Here is a 19,884-nt window from a genome sequence, read left to right as displayed (position 1 = left end):
TGCACTTAGTCTAATGGTTTTAATGTTCATTCATGGGTTAACATGTATCAGTAAGTCATTCCTTTTTATGGCTGAATAATATTCCATTGTAAGGTTATACCAAACTTGGTTTATCCCTTTTTCAGTCAGTGGACATTTGGACTGTGTCCGTATTTTAATTATTATGAATAATGCTATGAATATTCATGTACATGTTTTCATGTGAATATAGATTTTTCAGTTCTCTTGCATATACACCTAAGTGTGGAACTGCTGGGTCATGTGGTAGCTCTAGATTTAACATTTTGAAATATTGCATTCCTACCAGCAGTATATGAGAGTTCTTGTTTTTCCTTATCCTTACCAACACTATTATTTTACTTATAGCCTTTCTAATGGAGGTGAAGTGGTATGTCAATGTAGTGTTCTGGGATACTTTTCTAATTCAGTTTTTCCCTCCAGTGAAGGGGGTGGGAGGAGACAAAGCAGGGGAAGTGCCTCCTGACATCTTTCCAAGCCAGGAGCCTAAGACCTGGGTATCGCACAGGCCAAGAAGGGCAGGGTGGCTGAGGGGATGAGCAGGTGGCTGTAGGGTGCAGAAGGACTCAGAGGGAAGCTTCTGAGAGCCCCTGAGAGCTGCATACACACCCTGTAGGCAGCACATTGCCATTTCTAGCCGCCCTGGCTGATCCAGGTCTGATACACAGTCCTGAAGTGGTGGGGGGGAGACAGAGAGAAATAGAGTGATAGAGAGAGTGGTATGAAGAAAAGATAGGCAGAGAGGGAAAAAGAGACAGAGATAGATAAAGAAGGAAAGAGATGGAGGGAAAGGGAGACAGAGAGCGGGACAGAGAAGGAGTAAGAGGGACTGAGAGAGAAGAAGGGAGAGACAGACAGAGAGCGATACTGTGCCCATTTTAAAATCAGATTGTTTACTGTTGTTGAGTTGTAAGACCACTTATCAGATACATGATTTGCAAAAATATTTTTTTCTGAGGACTGTGTTTTCTTTCTTGCTCTTGTCCTTTGAAGCACTCAAATTTTTCATTTTGACGAAGTCCAGTTTGTCTATTTCTTTTCTCTTGATGCTTGTGCTTTTAGTGTCATGTCTAAGACACCATTGTCTAATTCATTACAAGCATTTTCTCTTAAGCATTTTATAGGTTTTTTTTTTGTTTGTTTGTTTGTTTTGTTTTTTTTTTAATTTTTTTTTTTTATTTATTTATTCATTTTTTAGAGAGGAGAGAGAGAGGGAGAGAGAGAGACAGAGAGAGAGAGAGAAGGGGGAGGAGCTGGAAGCATCAACTCCCATATATGCCTTGACCAAGCAAGTCTGGGGTTTCAAACCGGAAACCTCAGCATTCCAGGTCGACGCTTTATCCACTGCGCCACCACAGGTCAGGCGCATTTTATAGTTTTAACTCCTACATTTAGGTCTTCTATCCATTTTGAGTAAATTTTTGTATATGGTGGGAGGTAAGGATTTAACTCCATCCTTTCCCTTGTATACAGTTAGCTGTCCCGGTACCATTTGTTGACTTTTCTTTCCCCATTTGATGGTCTTGACACTCCTGTCAAAATTAGTTAACTATATGCCAGACCAGTCAGTGGCGCAGTGGATAGAGTGTTGGACTGGGAAACAGAGAACCCAGGTTCAAAACCCCAAAGTCTGCCTAACCTGTGGTGGCGCAGTGGATAAAGTGTCGACCTGGAAATGCTGAGGTCACCGGTTTGAAACCCTGGGCTTCCCTGGTCAAGGCACATATGGGAGTTGATGCTTCCAGCTCCTCCCCCCTTCTCTCTTCTCTGTCTCTCTCTCTCCCCCTCTCTCTCCTCTTTAAAAATGAATCAAACAGGCCCTGGCTGGTTGGCTCAGCGGTAGAGCGTCGGCCTGGCGTGTGGGGGACCCAGGTTCGATTCCTGGCCAGGGCACATAGGAGAAGCGCCCATTTGCTTCTCCACCCCCCCTCCTTCCTCTCTGTCTCTCTCTTCCCCTCCCGCAGCCAAGGCTCCATTGGAGCAAAGATGGCCCGGGCGCTGGGGATGGCTCCTTGGCCTCTGCCCCAGGCGCTAGAGTGGCTCTGGTCGCAGCAGAGCGACGCCCCGGAGGGGCAGAGCATCGCCCCCTGGTGGGCAGAGCGTAGCCCCTGGTGGGCGTGCCGGGTGGATCCCAGTCGGGCGCATGTGGGAGTCTGTCTGACTGTCTCTCCCCGTTTCCAGCTTCAGAAAAATACAAAAAAAAACACAAAAAAAAAACCAAAGTTGCGGGGTTGAGCACAGGATTGCTGGCTTGAGCAGGGGGTCACTCGCTCTGCTGTAACCTCCCCCCACCACCACCCATCAAGGCACATATGAGAAAGCAATCATTGAACAACTAAGGTGCTGCCACGAAGAATTGATGCTTCTCATCTCCCTGTCTGTCTGTCCCTCTTTCTGACTCTCTCTCTGTCTCTGTCAAAAAAAAAATTTAACTGTAGATATACGAGTTTATTTATCTTTGATTTATATGTCTGTCCTTAGACCAGTGAAATACTGTTTTGATTACCATAGTTCTGTATAAGCTTTGAAATCAGAAAGTATGACTCCTCCACCTTTGTTCTTTTCTGAGATTATTTTGGCTGTTTTGAATCTCTTGCAATGTCACCACTTTTTGTCTTACCAGAATGTCTTTCTCCCTCAAGACGCACAGTACACAGACTACCTCTCTACATTGTTATACAATTATTTTTATATCTTTGTCTCCCCTGTTAAGCTTTCAACAACTTGAAGCCTTATTTAGTTTTGGATCTACATTGCATAGCATAGTACTTGTTTAACAGTAGTGCAGTAGGTCCTCACTTACTGTTGCTACTCTAAGTGAAATGGTTTTCTAAGTGAAACACCAGTTTTCCCACCAGCTAACTGATATAAACAAGAGTTAAGTTTTTGTGGCATAACAAAATGACATTGAATGACACAACATTATTTGAGGACTTGCTGTACTCCCTAAATGACTTTGAAGGTGAAGAAGGCAGGAAGAACAAAGAGCTAAAGTTTGTAAATAGCCATTTGACCAACGGATGGTGACAATGTAAAACATGGACAACTGTACTGGAGAGAGTTAGCTGTGTGGTGCTGGTGGACATAGAGGGTGAGACTTGGGTGTCTCTGTAGGAAATGGCAGCATCATAGACCCTGGAATCTTGGGGTGTATACAAATGCTGTTGAAGACAATGTGATGCTCCCTCGATGGTACTTAGTGGCAGGCTTCTCACTTGAAAAAGTAGCATCCTGGAGCTTGCTGACTGAAGAAAGGTCAGATTATGAAATGCCCACATGCAGCTCGTAGCTCCTCCCCCAAGTGTGGGCAAGAGTCCTGCTGCTGGAAAAGCAGAGGAGAACACGGAGGGACAGAGTTTGGTAGAAAACATACACAGACGTGGCCTTAAACAGGCCCGGCCCATGTGGAGGAAGTGAAATGTAATGAGAGTTTAGTGGTCTGTCTGAAACTAACTGAGATTATAGTAGTGTTGCTGATAAGTTGTATTAAAATTACCTGCCTGACCAGGCGGTGGTGCAGTGGATAGAACGTTGGACTGGGACGTGGAGGACCCAGGTTCGAGACCCCGAGGTTGCCAGCTTGAGCACGGGCTCATCTGGTTTGAGCAAAAGCTCACCAGCTTGGACCCAAGGTCGCTGGCTCAAGCAAGGGGTTACTTGGTCTGCTGAAGGCCCACGGTCAAGGCACATATAAGAAAGCAATCAATGAACAACTAAGGTGTTGCAACACGCAACAAAAAACTAATGAGTGTTGCTTCTCATCTCTCTGTTCCTGTCTGTCTGTCCCTGACTATCCCTCTCTCTGACTCTCTCTCTGTCTCTGTAAAAAAAAAAAAAATTACCTCTCAGGCCTGACTTGTGGTGATGCAGTAGATAAAGCATCAATCTAAAATTCTAAAGTTGCAAGTTTGAAACCCTGGGTTTGCCCAGTCAAGGCACATACAACAACCAATGAACAACTAAAACGAAGCAACTATGAGTTGATACTTCTTGCCCCCGCTCTTCTCTATAAAAATCAATAAATAAATCTTAAAAAAAAATGCCTGACCAGGCAGTGACACAGTGGATAGAGCATTTACCTGGGACTGTGAGGACCCAGGTTCAAAACTCCCAAGGTCACTGGCTTGAGCGTGGGATCATAGGTCACTGGCTTGAAGCCCAAGGTCACTTGAGTCCAAGGTCACTGGCTTGAGCAAGGGGTCACTGGCTCAGCGGGAGCCCCCCCCCCCATCAAAGCACATATGAGAAAGCAAATTAATGAACAACTAAATGAACAAGTTGTACCGCAAACTACAAGTTGATGCTTCTCATCTCTCTGCCTTCCTGCCTGTCCCTGTCTGTCCCTCTTTCTCGTTCTCTCTCTCGCTTAAAAAGAAATAATTACCTCTCACACCACTTTCCTCTCCCATATTGAATTATTTTCTAAGATGAGCTCTTTAAGATGATAAAAGCTAAGTCACTTGTCTGTGATCACTTTGCCAGCAGGTGGCAGAACCGGGACTCAAACTCAGGTCTCTCTCTATGCAGGATTGTATCATATCTTACATACAGAATAGGAGTAAGTCATTTCGGAAAATGTGGAAACTGAGGTAAAAGCAGCTTAAGTGAGTGGCTTAAAAGTGGAAGAGTGATAAGTCAGTACTACTAGGTTCACGTGAGTGTTCATGCTTACTTGATTATGAACTTTTTGAGCATTTGAAAGCCTCCTGTTAGATCCTTGCCTTCAGCTTTTCTTGTTCTGACACTGACTTTCCTGCATGGGAGAAAATGGGTTGAGCAGCCAACCCAAATTCCAGTCTGCTTTGTATACTTCTCCCTGAAAACTAATGAATTGTCATTCTGGTGTGTTTGTTTTCTTTTTCATAATATGCCCAAAGCCATAAAGCTTTAGAACAGTGAAGCAAGAAATAAAACCAAATTTCCTGATTCTTAAAAATGGAGTTGTTTGAAGGGTTTTGTTTGAAGGGTTTTGGTAAAAACATCTACCAGACTCTGTATTTTAAATGTAAATTCTGTAAATCCTTAGTAATTAATATGACTGATTATGGCCTTACAAGTAGGATTTTTTTTTTAATCTAAGGCTTCCTTTAAAGGGACCATTGGTCTCCTGGACCCCTCGTCGCTGTGTCCTTTTTCTTGGGGCTATGTGCATCAGTAGGTTGAAAGAATCTAGTCTCTTAAGATCAAATGCACTTAGCTTTTTCCCACTAATGATAGTTTTAGAAGAAAAAAAAAAAAAACGGAAGAAACTGAACAAATTAAATTTTCTTGCAGTCTGGAATGTAATTTCCATTAGGTTTCAAGATTGTGAACATGTACTAATTTAGGAGGCTGTGTTACTATCCCCCAAAGACATTTTGAAATAGCTAGAACAGTCCTCAAATCTGTTCTCATTTTCCTCAGTAATTAAAATTTAGATCTATTTCAGGAGGCCCACAAAACTGCATGGTTAAGGAATCCTCAAGTTCACTTTCTACCTGCAACCAAAGCATACCTTTATTTTTTCATAAAAGATCTTTTCCCCTCATTATGACCAAAGCAAATCACCTTTATTCTAGAAAATACAATTTATTTTATTTTATTTTATTTATTATTTATTCATTTTAGAGAGGAGAGGGAGAGACAGAGAGAGAGAGAGAGAGGAGAGACAGAGAGAGAGAAGGGGGGAGGAGCTGGAAGCATCAACTCCCATATGTGTCTTGACCAGGCAAGCCCAGGGTTTCGAACCAGCGACCTCAGCATTTCGAGGTCGATGCTTTATCCACTGCGCCACCACAGGTCAGGCTACAATTTTTTTTCTTTTTACAGAGAGAGAGAATCAGAGAGAGGGATAGACAGGGACAGACAGGAACGGAGAGATGAGAAGCATCAATCATCAGTTTTTCGTTGCACATTGCGACACTTTAGTTGTTTATTGACTGCTTTCTCGTATGTGCCTTGACCGCGGGCCTTCAGCAGACCGAGTAACCCCTTGCTCGAGCCAGCAACCTTGGGTCCAAGCTGGTGAGCATTTGCTCACACCAGATGAGCCTATGCTCAAGCTGGCGACCTCGGGGTCTTGAACCTGGGTCCTCTGCATCCCAGTCCGACGCTCTATCCACTGTGCCACCTCCTGGTCAGGCTAGAAAATACAATTTTTAGAGAAATAAATTTTATTTTATTTTATTTTTAATTTTTATTTTATTCATTTTAGAGAGGAGAGGGAGAGGGAGAGGGAAGGGGGGAAGAGAGAGACAGGGGGGAGGAGCTGGAAGCATCAACTCCCATATGTGCCTTGACCAGGCAAGCCCAGGGTTTCGAACCGGCGACCTCAGCATTTCGGTCAACGCTTTATCCACTGCGCCACCACAGGTCAGGTCAAGAAATAAATTCTAAATCCCTATAATTCTAATTAATGATGTATCTCTTTTTTTACACATATATATATTTAAATACATTCATACTTCATATACTCTTTTATGACCTGTTTTTCTCATTTAGCAGGTCTTAATAGTTTTCTGAATTATTTAATCTAGAACTACAACATTATTCCATAGTATTAGTAGAGTATTTATTGTTAAAATTATAGCAATAGTTAACATTTACTATGGAACTGATACATGCCAGGCACAAAAACATTTCATGCATTATCTTTTGGTAACTATATAGATTTTAGATATTATTATTATCCCCAATTTTAAAGCTGAGACAACTGAGGCTCAAAGAGGTTAGGTAATTGGCCCAAGACATACTTAGTAGGTTATACAGAAAGTATTAAAACTCATGACTGGGCCCTGGCCGGTTGGCTCAGTGGTAGAGCGTCAGCCTGGCGTGCAGGAGTCCTGGGTTCAATTTCCGGCCAGGGCACACAGGAGAAGCGCCCATCTGCTTCTCCACCCCTCCCCCTCTCCTTCCTCTCTGTCTCTCTCTTCCCCTCCCGCAGCCAAGGCTCCATTGGAGCAAAGTTGGCCCAGGCACTGAGGATGGCTCCATGGCCTCTGCCTCAGGCGCTAGAAGGCTCTGGTTACAACAGAGCAACGCCCCAGATGGGCAGAGCATCGCCCCCTGGTGGGCGTGCCAGGTGGATCCCGGTCGGTTGGGCGCATGCGGGAGTCTGTCTGACTGCCTCCCAGTTTCCAACTTCAGAAAATACAAAAAAACAAAAACAAAAAACTCATGACTGGCCCTGGCTGGATGGGTCAGCCGTAGAGCATTGGCCCAGCATGCAATGTTCCAGGTTCAATTCCAGTTCAGGGCACACAGGAGAAATGACCATCTGCTTCTCCACCTTTTCCCTTCTCTCTTTCTCTCTCTCTCTCTCTCTCTCTTTCTTTCTCTCTCTCTCTCTCTCTCTCTCTCTCTCTCTCTCTCTCTCTCTCTCTCGCCCCTTCCCGCAGCCATGGCTCAGTTGGGTTGAGTGCATACGCCCTGGGTACTGAGGATGGCTCCATGGAGCCTCCACCTCGGATGCTAAAAATAGCTCAGTTGCGAGCATGGCCCCAGATGGGCAGAGCATTGGCCCCAGAGGGGTTGCTGGGGGGATCCTGACTGTGGCACATGCAGAAACTTGTCTATCTCCCCTCTTCTCACTTGGAAAAGAAGAAAAAAACATCATGAATTTACTTGACTTTTGCTAATATTTCTGTTAACTTGAACAAGGGAGTCATAACTGGCTAAAGTATTAAAGCAACTTACCGTATTCCCTCATGTATAAGACGCACCTTTTTTCAAAAAATTTGGGGTCTAAAACTGGGTGCATCTTATACAGTGGTTGTATATTTTTTATTTGCATTTCCCGCTTTTTCACGCTCTTTTTGCGTTCATTGTTGAAGACAGTGAGTGATTCGTCATCAGACACAGATGAGGACAAGCTAGTGGATGGGAGTTTTAACAGTGATGAGAAGTTGTATGAATTTTATGATGAATAAAACTTGAGTTCAATAACTTTTTTTTTTTTACAGGGACAGAGAGAGAGAGTCAGAGAGAAGGATAGACAGGGACAGACAGGAACGGAAAGAGATGAGAAATATCAATCATCAGTTTTTGTTGTGACACCTTAGTTGTTCATTGATTGCTTTCTCATATGTGCCTTGACCGCGGGCCTTCAGCAAACCAAGTAACCCCTTGCTCGAGCCAGTGACCTTGGGTCCAAGCTGGTGAGCTTTTTGCTCAAGCCAGGTGAGCCCACGCTCAAGCTGACGACCTCGGGGTATCAAACCTAGGCCTTCCGCATCCCAGTCCGACACTCTGTTCACTGCGCCACCACCTGGTCAGGCGAGTTCAATAACTTTATGTAATATTTTTTTTCCAAATTTCAGGCCCCCAAATTAAAGTGTGTATTATTCATGGGAGCATCTTATACATAGGGAAATTCGGTAGATCTTTTCACATATATTCTAAATGTGGGTACCGACATGGCCAGTGGTGATCCAGAGCAGTTAGCTCACCAGCAGGAACTTGAAGTCCCACTTCCCCTGCTCGGTCTTGCTTAAGACTTGCTTTGTAACCAGTGACAAGGCATGTCACCACCTCCCTTTGTGGTCTTCTTCTATTGATGGAGATCTGTATGTTGAAATAATTGTTTATTTATCTTTTGAGATGTTAAAATATAAAAAGCTGAGCTTGGAAAACAGTAGTCATTACTGTGGAAGTGCTTAGTGTTGACTGGAGGATGGGGGTGTCAAGCTCCTTCCCCAGTTTCTTATGTTTATCTGGAACATTCTGCTGCTCCAGGTGTTGCCTTACAGCTGGGGAAAACAAGATGAAGTATAGGCATTGACTGCTGCTGTCAATTTTGGCCTCGCCCTATGAATTCATTTAAATTCACCTACGATACCTAGGATACTCATTGTTTTCATGTATCTAATCTAAAATCAGGTGGAAAAATAAACCTCTTGAATAAGATAAAGAGAATTAGGAAAAGATTATACATAACCAAAGCAATAGAATATAAAGTCAGTTCATACTAGACCTTTGTACTCTGTCTCCATTGTTTGTTTCTGTTTTTGTTTTTGCTTTTTTCCCAGTAAAAAATTAGAGACCTCATATCTGAAACCTCATTGTGAAACCTTGCACAAGACTTAATGTCTCTGGGCCTCGCTTTTTTTATCTGTATAATGATTGTGGAGGTTACTTCCTCCTTTTTTGTGGTTCTGTGCTTATATGTACCTAAAGATTTTAGTATATAAATATCTGCTGATTTGAAGAATTAGGACAAAAACAGAGTCACTTTGAACTTCCTAGGAGCTGGGGAATCATCCATGTACAGTATGATTCTTCTATTTTTATTTTTTTATTTTTTTTTTACAGGGACAGAGAGAGTGAGAGAGAGGGATAGACAGGGACAGACAGACAGGAACGGATAGAGATGAGAGGCATCAATCATTAGTTTTTTGTTGCAACACCTTAGTTGTTTGTTTGGTTGTTTTTTTTTTGTATTTTTCCGAAGTTGAAAACGGGGAGGCAGTCAGACAGACTCCTGCATGCGCCCGACCGGGATCCACCCGGCATGCCCACCAAGGGGCGATGCTCTGCCCATCCGGGGCATCGCTTTGCCACAATCAGAGCCATTCTAGCACCTGAGGCAGAGGCCACAGAGCCATCCTCAGCGCCCGGGCCAACTTTGCTCCAGTGGAGCCTTGGCTGCCGGAGGGGAAGAGAGAGACAGAGAGGAAGGAGAGGGAGAGGGGTGGAGAAGCAGATGGGTGCTTCTCCTGTGTGCCCTGGCCGGAAATCGAACCCGGGACTCCCGCACACCAGGCTGACGCTCTACCACTGAGCCAACTGGCCAGGGCCATTAGTTGTTCATTGATTGCTTTCTCAAATGTGCCTTGACCGTGGGGCTGCAGCAGACTGAGTAACCTTTTGCTCGAGCCAGAGACCTTGGGTCCAAGCTAGTAAGCTTTGCTCAAACCAGATGAGCCTGCGCTCAAGCTGGCGACCTTGGGGTCTCGAACCTGGGTCCTCTGCATCCCAGTCCAATGCTCAATCCACTGCACCACTGGCCAGTTAGGCCAGTATGATTCTTTTAAACAAGTTCTCTCAGTATTTAATTTTCTCCCCCCAAGAGCTCTATAAAAATAGGGTTTTCTGGCCAGAGACATCAAGACCTCAGAACTACTGCCCTCCTTCTATGAACATATTGTATGGTTTGTGTTTAGCTTGGGATCTTTTTAACACACAGCCCAGCTCTTCCATGAGAGGCTGACTCAGCAGTTCCTCCAGCACTTGGCCACACTGTTCAGGATTAGAGTGCCCACCCTGCCCGCTTCCAGGCAGGCTGAGAGCTGGTGCTGCCGCTCTTCTCCTGTGTACAACGGGGGTCGGGGGGGGGGGGGGACGGGACTACAGCACTGCTTCTTTTCCATTTTAATTATTTTTAATTTTTTCCATTGATTTGAGAGAAAAAGAGAGATAGAAGTAACTAAGTGAAACAATGAGTTGCTCCACATATTTATGCATGCATTGGCTGCTTCTCATATGTGCCCTGACCAGGGATCGAACCCACAACCTCGGCATACTGGGGGGATGTTCTATCCACTGAGCCACCCGACCAGGACCGCCACTCTCTCCTTTTTACTGTAGATGTTTCCCAGAATGTTTTTCCTAATTTTCCTCAGGTTGCTAGAGCGTGAGCCCGGCAGGTCGCCTTTCCGCCCGTGGCCTAGTCGGGGACCACAGTGTCCTCTCTGATGTCCAGGTCTCCCACCTGTGCCGTCCACACAGCCCCTGCGCCTCTTCTTGCCCTGCTCCCCGTCACTGCTTTCCCTCTGATGTGCCTCTCAGCTTTATCAGAGAGCCTTTCTCGAGATTGAAATCTCAACATAATCCTGATGGTTTTAGGAGTAAGAATTGCATGTTTTATTATGGAAAATTTCAACAATATATAAAAGTAGAGAAAACAGAATACTGAACTTCATGTACCCATCACCCAGCTTCACTGATCTTGTTTCAGCTACTCCTTTCAACCCCAGATTATTCGGAAGAAAGTCTCATACCACAGATCATTTCTAGATTTTTTAAAAAACAAAAAACTCCACCCAGTTTACTTGAGAGAAGGGCATAGGTTAACTCTCGTCCAGGATTCATTTACTTTAGCCCAGCCTCCTTTGTGGTCTCCGAGGCCACCAGTCTGCTCAGAAGTAAAGGTTCCTGTGTGTCGTCGTCGTCGTCGTCGTCGTCGTCCCCCCCCCCCCCCCCCGCGCTCAGCTCTCCATAGTCCCTTTTCCCCTGCTGGGGGGTTTCTGCAGAAGATGGCCACTCAGATGGTAAGAGGAGGCTGTTCCCAGCATGAGGGGCACAGGCAGGAAAGGATACCTGAGTCACACCTCGCTGTCACTTGTTTTTATTCATAATCAGCCATTACCAACCAGGTAAGACACACTCCCCAAAACAAAACGGAAGCCGTGATAGCAAGCTGTGGCCTCATTTCCACTTCCCTGACCTCTTCCCTGGTAACAGGTAAGGCTCTCCTCCTGTGAGACATCTAAAGGCTTGTCCTGTCCTATCTCCATTTTCAGATGCAGTGGCAGAATGTGGAGCATGTTGGTGACCAGAGCCCCTACGTCACCTCTGTCATTCTTCACATTAAGCAGAATGTCCCCATCATCCGTGACAACCTGGCTTCGACACGGAAATACTTCACTCAGTTCTGCATTAAATTTGCAAAGTAAGTCCTGGGACATTATCCTCACTGGGTTGTTTTGAGGCCGTACTTACCACCGGCATGCTCACAATCCAGGTCTCCCCCCATACAGGTGCAGCTTACTCTGGTTGCAGCAGACAAACTAATTTTTTGTGCCCCAAAGAAGCATAATAATAAAACGAATTCCACTAAGGTTATAGGTAACAGTAACAGCAATGCAGTCATCAACCACATCAAGGCAAACAGAAATGTGATGAGGGGATCCTGTTATTATTTTTAACCTTAACTTTTATTCCTTTTTTAAAAATTGATTTTTAGAGAGCGAGGAAGGGGAAGAAAGAGAGAAATACATATAAATTTGTTGTTTTATTTATTTGTGCATTCATTGGTTTTTCTATCATTTGTTTCTGTTTGTTTGTGTTCCATACTTCTTTCCTCTGTTGATACCTTTTTTAAGTCATGTGTTTTTGTGGTGGTTTTTTCTAGGGTGGTTACCATTAAGTAATGAAAAGGGTACCTACCATATTCATTGTAGTTCCCTATCTTATAAGTATTTCTGCACTTCATCGTCCTTTGCTACTGTTAATCTCCATTCTCTCCCCCCTTTTTTTTTCCTTTGTTGTCACAGTTTAAGTTTGGTTTTATTGTGTTCTTGGTGGAGCTGTTACTTGTGGTGTTGTTTTCTTTTGTTCTTTGAATCTGGTTGGAAAACCCCCTTTAGTATTTCCTGGAGTGGGGGCTTTCTCCTGATAAATTCTCTCATCTTTTCTGTATTTGTGAATGTTTTTATATCTCCTTCATACTTGAAGGATAGCTTTGATGGGTATAGTATTCTTGGCTGAAAGTTCCTCTCTTTCAGGGCTTTAAATATTGGGGTCCACTCTCTTCTAGCTTGTAGAGTTTCTGCTGAGAAATCTGATGATAATCTAATAGGCCTTCCTTTATATGTTGTACTCTTCTTTTCCCTGGCTGCCTTGAGAATTTTTTCTTTGTCATTGGTTTGTGTCATCTTTATTATGATGTGCCTTGGAGTGGGTTTGTTGGGGTTAAGAAAACTCGGTGTTCTGTTTGCTTCTTGAATTTGAGGCTTTAGTTCTTTCCACAGGCTTGGGAAGTTCTCGTCTATTATTTGTTTGAGTATATTCTCCATTCCATTTTCTTTCTCTTCTCCCTCTGATATACCTATTATTCTTATGTTATTCTTTCTGATGGAGTCAGATAATTCCTGTAGGGCTTTCTCGTTTTTTATTATTTTTGAGTCTCTTTCTTCTTCTCTCTGTTGTGCCTCAAGTTGTTTGTCTTCTATTTCACTAATCCTATCTTCAATCTGGGTTGTTCTGCTAGCTAAGCTTGTTACCTCGTTTTTCAGCTCGTGAATTGAGTTTTTCATTTCTGTTTGATTTGTTTTTATAGTTTCAATTTCCTTGGTAATATATTCTTTGTGTTCATTGAGTTGTTTTCTGATCTCCCTATATTGCCTTTCTGTGTTTTCTTGTATATCTCTGAGTATTTTTAAGATTTCTATTTTAAATTCTCTGTCATTTAGCTCCAAGGCTTCCAATATGTTAAGTCTTTTCTCCATAGATTTTTCCACATCTATTTGTGTTACCTCTCTTTCTTTTGTATCCATAATATTCGATTTCCTCTTTCTTATTGGCATCTGAGGGTGGTCTTGTTGATAGCACTAATTAGAATTAATAAAGAGTAAAAAGTAAAAAAAAAACAAAAAACAAACAAACAAAAAAAAAACAAACAAAGGGTAAAACACCCCACAAAAAAAAGCAGTAATAATTTATTATTTCCCCCTTTTTTTTCTTTCTTCTCCTTCCCTCCTCTCCCCTCCTCAGGGAAATATCGTGCCTATAATGGAGGGCCTGGTTTGCGGTGAAGAGTTCAAGGGGCAAAAAAAAAAAAGGGGAGTAGGGACCTACTAAATGCAAAAAAAAAAAAAAAAAAAAAAAGGAAGAAAATCTTAGACAAGCATAAGTTGATCTGCCTGCGGGTGATGGTCAACTAAGAGATATAATGAGAGGGATAAGAGGGAACCAGAAAAAAGGACAAAAAAAGGAATAATAAAGAAGAAAAAAATAAAAATAAAAAGTAAAAATATGTTGTATTAAGTGGAGCAAAGACCAAATACAATGGAGACCTTGGGTTGGGAGGACCCAAAATGCCACAAAAATAAACTAACAAGAAAAAAACAAAAACAAAAGCGAAAAAGAAAAATAAAGCCAAAAAAAAACCTTGAGTCCCAAATTAACTAATTTGTTTGTGATTGAGGATTAAATGGGAGGAAAGTAAAACGAGAAAAGAAAAAACGAATAGAAAGGAAAAAATAAGAAAAAGAGAAAAACGAAGGAAGAAATAAAAAAGGAAGAGAAAAAAACAAAATAAAGCAAAAAAAAAAAAAAAAGAGGAGAGAGTGAGAGTTAAGTGTCCTGGAGTATAACCCCAAAGGAGGGTGAGGATGAAGAAGAGAAATAAAATGTAACACTTATGGGTAGTGTAGTTCAAGAAAAGGGAAGCATAAGATGGGCAGAGAATAGAAGGACCGAGGTGGAGGAAATAAAGGCAATAAGATAGAAGAAACAAACAACAACAACAACAACAAAAAAAAAAATTAGTGGAACAAGTTGTAAAGTCTGTGGATTTTTCTTGATTTTGAGATGTTAACTTCTTCCTTTTTCTTTTCTCTCCCTCTTCCTGGTCGGTGACTCTGTACCCCAGGCTCTGCCCCTGTGTCACATTTAGGTAGGGATTTGCAGTTGATGGGATTCTATGGCAATGTCATATAATTGGCTTTAGTCTTGCTGGTAGTCAAGGCTTGTTGGCATTTGCAGGGTCCAACGATGAGAGAGTTTGCTTTCGTGGATTCTCTCTCCTAGTCCCCCCTTACTGAATTAGCAGCCTGGTGATCCTGCTATAAGGCTGCCACTGCTTCTGCCTGGGGAGTAAGAGGCTCAAAGAGCTGGGAAATCCCCTCTCTATCCCCACTCAGTGCAAGGCTTTGGGAAGGGCTCTGACAGTCAGGGCCTCCAGTGTAATCAGGCGGGGGTGGGAGTCAATTGTTGTCAAGGTGACTGTTCAGCGCCTAGCATTCAGTTGGACCTCTCAACCCAGGCTTTCCACACTTTGTAGCCTGTTTTGGCTGGTAAGAAGAGGCACTAGTCTCTGCTTGCGACTAGTGTGGTATAGATCTTATTATCTGCCAAGTCCTTCTTGTTAGCGTTTATCCCTGAATATGGAGGCTCTATCAATCAGAAGTTGCCCCCGCCCCTTTAGCGAGAGGCACTAAAAAATATCACGCCTCTTGTCTTGGGTCGGTGAACTGAGAGAGATCCTATCAATTAGAACCGAGGGTGCGCAGATTTCACGGGTTAAGTTAATTTTAGTAATTGGGTCGCAGCTGTGCTCCCGAAGGTATTTCAGGCTGCCTGCGCGCGCCCCTCCCCCAACGCTTGATTGTTAGCTTGAATGGCTGGGTGAGGTGCCCCGCCCGCGGAGAGAATCTCCTAAGTAGGGAATACCGCCCTGGGGCCTCTCCCGCTCCCCGTGCGCGGGCCGCTGGGAACGTTAGCAGTGCTCGGTCTGCAATGCTCGGTCTGCAACCAGACCGGGCGTGCGCCAGCGGCTGCTTGCCGCTCTGGAGTGTGGGCGGTGCTCGCTCTGCAACCGACCCGGGCGCTGCTCGCGGCGGCGGCTGGCGGCAGCGGCTGGCGGCGGCTGCTCGCGGCTGCTGCTCGCGGCTCCCGAGTGCGGGATGACTTACCACAGGCGCACTTCCTCGCGGCTTGAATGAACGTCCCTGCGGTAGCTTCCTCCACACCCTCGTCTCTCAGATTCAAGTGATAACAGTCCTTTTGCTTTCAGTTTGTGTGGAACTCCGTAATGCTCCGAAGATAAATTTTCCTGTTTCTAGTTGATAAATTTGTTGTGATTTTGGGGAGATCTGTCGGACGCGCTGCTCACGGCGCCATTTCCGTGACGTCACCCACATTCATTGGTTACTTTTTTTTTTCTTAAGATTTTAGTTGCCTGACCAGGCGGTGGCACAGTGGATAGAGCGTCAGACTGGGATGCCAAGAACCCAGGTTCGAGACCCCGAGGTCGCCAGCTTGAGCACGGGCTCATCTGGTTTGAGCAAAAGCTCACCAGCTTGGACCCAAGGTCACTGGCTCGAGCAAGGGGTTACTCAGTCTGTTGAAGGCCCACCGTCAAGGCACATATGAGAAAGCAGTTCATTGATGGACCCAAGGTCGCTGGCTTGAGCAAGGGGTTACTCGGTCTGCTGAAGGCCCGCGGTCAAGGCACATATGAGAAAGCAATCAATGAACAACTAAGGTGTCACAATGCTCAACGAAAAACTAATGATTGATGCTTCTCATCTCTTTGTTCCTGTCTGTCCCTATCTATCCCTCTCTCTGACTCTCTCTCTGTCTCTTTAAAAAAAAAAAAGATTTTAGTTATTGATTTCAGAGAAGGGAAAGAGAGAGAAGAAAGGGCAGGGAGGAATGGGAAGCATCAGCTCATAGCTGCTTCTCATATATGTCTTGACCAGGCAAGCCCCAGATTCTGAACCATTGACCTCAGTGTTCCAAGTCAATGCTTTATCCACTGGGCCACCGCAGGTCAGGCTTATTGGTTGATTCTTGTATGTGCCCTGTCTAGGAATCGAACCCACAACCTTGGCAAATGAGAACAAAACTGTAACCAACTGACCTACCTGGCCAGGAGGATCCTGTTATTTTAAACTATGTGGACATAACTGTGTCCCTGCCCTCCCCCTGGTTTGTTTCAGTGATTCCATGTATACATTTTGTCTCTCCAACGAGATTATAAGCTTTTTAAGGGTGGAAACCATCAGTTCTGGGGTTCTTTTTGAGCCTTCTCTTCCTCCTTCCTGATAGTAGCTATTACTGTGGCTACCAGAATTTATCCAGTTGTGGATGTCCTTGAGCTCAAGGAAGGTACTAGAAACTAGAAAGGGCAAGTCGGGAGCCTCATCGCCAAGGTGGGTGTAGTGAACACTGAGCTGCATGTCTTCCTGCCGTGTCCTTGTGTGTGGCCATTTCTGGCTTGCTGTGTTGAGGCGGGGAAATACTTTGGTCCTTTGCCAGTCAGTCAGCATCTGGCTGTAGCCCTGTTTCCCCTGAGACCAGACAATGGAGAGGGTCAGTGCCTCCTCTGACCAATTATCAACAAGCGCTTTGGCAAACTTCTCAGGAAAGGGCTTCAGAAGGTCAGCCCCGTCCAAGCTACTGTGTTTAGATTGTTCTCATCCAAGTCCCAAAGGGTGATTTAGGACTCCAAGTTTCTGTCTTCCCCAAATATCCCCCTGTTTGTATTCAATTAAGGCTTTTCTTCTCCTGCACAAATAAATCCCCGAGGAGCAACAATGACGAAGTGGCTTGTGGTGTCAGCTTCTGCTTCCAGTTTGTCAGGAGAAGACAGAGCAGACTCTCTGGGGAGGCATTAATGTTTGCAGTATGGCAGATGAACCAGGAGTTGACATTCCCTTCACTCTCGGGGTGCTCGTTACTGTGTGTTAAAAGCATTGCTGCCCTGGCCGGTTGGCTCAGCGGTAGAGCGTCGGCCTAGCGTGCGGAGGACCCGGGTTCGATTCCCGGCCAGGGCACACAGGAGAAGCGCCCATTTGCTTCTCCACCCCTCCGCCGCGCTTTCCTCTCTGTCTCTCTCTTCCCCTCCCGCAGCCAAGGCTCCATTGGAGCAAACATGGCCCGGGCGCTGGGGATGGCTCTGTGGCCGCTGCCTCAGGCGCTAGAGTGGCTCTGGTCGCAACATGGCGACGCCCAGGATGGGCAGAGCATCGCCCCCTGGTGGGCAGAGCGTCGCCCCATGGTGGGCGTGCCGGGTGGATCCCGGTCGGGCGCATGCGGGAGTCTGTCTGACTGTCTCTCCCTGTTTCCAGCTTCAGAAAAATGAAAAAAAAAAAAAAAAAAAAAAAAAAAAAAAAAAAAAAAAAGCATTGCTGATAAATCACATGGTGACACTCCCCGTAACCCCTGGTAGAAACGGTATCTCTGTAAAAACTTACTGTGGCCAGAAATCTGCAGTGTGGTCGCACGGGGTGGGGGTGGGGGGTGGCTCACTGAGCTAACATTGTAGTGAATTTACTCGGCTGGGCCCGGTACCAGCCCCATGCCCTCTCAGAGCTCTTGCATCTTACTACTGAGCCTATAGTGGATGAACTGGGAACAGGGTGCTCATCTCTCACGGCTGGGAAACTTTAACCTGGGACCTAGAAAGTGGCTTTCTGATTTAATCTGTGGAACCCTCTTGTCCTAGAATCCCAGTGGAAGATTAGAAACCTCCAAGAGGGGTGTTTCCCCAGCCAAGAGCAGGAGCCACTGCCACCCAAGGGGATGGAGAAGCGCTCAGCAGTCACCCACCACACTGCTGGGACATCTCCCCCAAGATATGTCCCTGGTGTCTCTACTTTTCTCACCCCAACCCCAGTAGACTAGCAGACACGGCCAGTTCAAGGGCACAACCAACGCCTACTCCAGTATAAAATAACTTAGGTTATAAACTGTGCGTACCATTCCAATTGGTCATGAATGCAATCTTGCTTTCTTGTTTGCCTGGCTCTGGTTTGAAGAATCCCTTCTGCATAGTCCCTGTTCTTCCTCCTGATCAGCAGGCCTCTGGAGTGTAGGTTCCTTTCCCTTTAACTTCCTTTCCTTTCCCAACAAGGCAAAGCCGTTGATGTTTGCTTTTGCCTCTGTTTGGGCTCTGCAGCAACTGCCTTTCTTGTTTAGACATTAAGATCACCCCCTGACTGAAACTGCTAAGTGAGCTCTCCTCCACTAAGCTGATTCTCCTTCATTCAGTAATGGAGATAATAAGACAAATTCTGCGTAGTGGTTGGAAGGGTAAAAAGAGAAGTCATGTATAAACTTCCTGATAGAGTGCTGGTACCAAGCTGACATTCAAAAAGTTGTAGCTGCTATCATTATTATTTATTATTATTTATTATGCATTGACTTTAGTACCTGCTATGTCTCAGACACAGAATTAAGTGATTTGACTTTATAGGCATCGTCCCTGTTTTCATTTGTCGTACAGTCAAGTGGAGGGACACAGACATGTGAGCAAATAAGTATAATAAAGTTGGTTAGAGGTTAAACTAGACTCGTGGACTTATGTGGACTCTGTGTAGAATATGGGTGAGATAATATGGTGACTGAGGAAAAGCTTTATAGGAGAGGTGTCCTAGAGCAGGGTCCAAGAGACACGTGTGTGTGGACCCACAAGGCCATGGGGAAGAGTGTTCCAGGCAAGGGAGCAGTGTGAGCAAAGGCGTAGAGGCGATAAATATTATAGCCTGCAGAGCCATGGGCCTGCAGGTAGCTCCGCCGGCTGAGACATAGGGGCCAGGGCTCAGCATAGTGACACTACCCACAGAGAATCAAGACACCAAGGAAGGCCTTGTCTGCAGCCTTACAAGAATTTTAATCAGGGGAAGGTCTTGATCATATTTGCATTTGAAATATATCCCTTTGGCAGCAAAGGGATTAGAAAGGATGAGGCTGCTCTGGCTGGGTACAAGAGCACCATCCTGATGCAGCAAGGTTGTGGGTTGGATTCCTGATTAGAGCACATACAAGAATCAGTCTATGAATGCATAAGTGAGTGGAACAACAAAATGGGTGTGTCTGTCTCTCTTTCTCTCTCTACATTCCTCTTTTCTAAAATCAATAAAAAAAATTTAGAGTAAGATGAGAGGGTAAGTAAGAAGAAGGGTGCTAGCCAGCCTTTGTCTCAGCCTGCAAATTCAGCTTTATTCCCACTGTGTCTCCTTTGTTTATGGGCTTTTATGACACCTCCAGCTCTGTCACTCTGGATCTGCCCTTGACTGTAGGCATTTCTAGTTCCCGCACTTTCAATTCTGCATTAATACAACCCAGCTTTTTGTACTGAAGCTGTGTAGTTTTTTCTAAAAAGCCCCATATTAAATTTCCATCATCCCTTTCCCAAACCAGCATCATTATTGTTCAGCTGGTCCAGGTTGCCCTTTAGTCTCCAGTAAATTGGGGGAGATGATATGTTTCTTTTTTTTTTTCTTTATTAAATGAGAGGAGGGAATGCAGAGAGACAGACTCCCACATGCATCCCAGCCAGGATCTACCTGGCAAGCCCCCTAAGCGTGATGCTCTGCCCATCTGGATCGATGTTCTGTTGCTCAGCAATGGAGCTATTTTTAGCAATGGCCTCTGAGTCAG

General features: G+C 44.8%; 1 protein-coding gene across 1 annotated transcript in view; it reads left to right on the top strand.

Moving 5' to 3' along the window:
- Positions 1-19,884, top strand: part of VPS53 (VPS53 subunit of GARP complex) — a 181,072-nt gene that overhangs the window by 143,652 nt on the left and 17,536 nt on the right. The window contains exon 18 of the mRNA XM_066363548.1: positions 11,517-11,665. Within this exon, the coding sequence (XP_066219645.1) occupies positions 11,517-11,665 (149 nt within the window). The remainder of the gene's footprint in view (positions 1-11,516; positions 11,666-19,884) is intronic.

The sequence above is a fragment of the Saccopteryx leptura genome, chromosome 2 (assembly GCF_036850995.1).
Source record: "Saccopteryx leptura isolate mSacLep1 chromosome 2, mSacLep1_pri_phased_curated, whole genome shotgun sequence".
Classification (NCBI taxonomy): Eukaryota; Metazoa; Chordata; class Mammalia; order Chiroptera; family Emballonuridae; genus Saccopteryx; species Saccopteryx leptura.
This window is presented reverse-complemented; position numbering and strand designations above follow the sequence as displayed.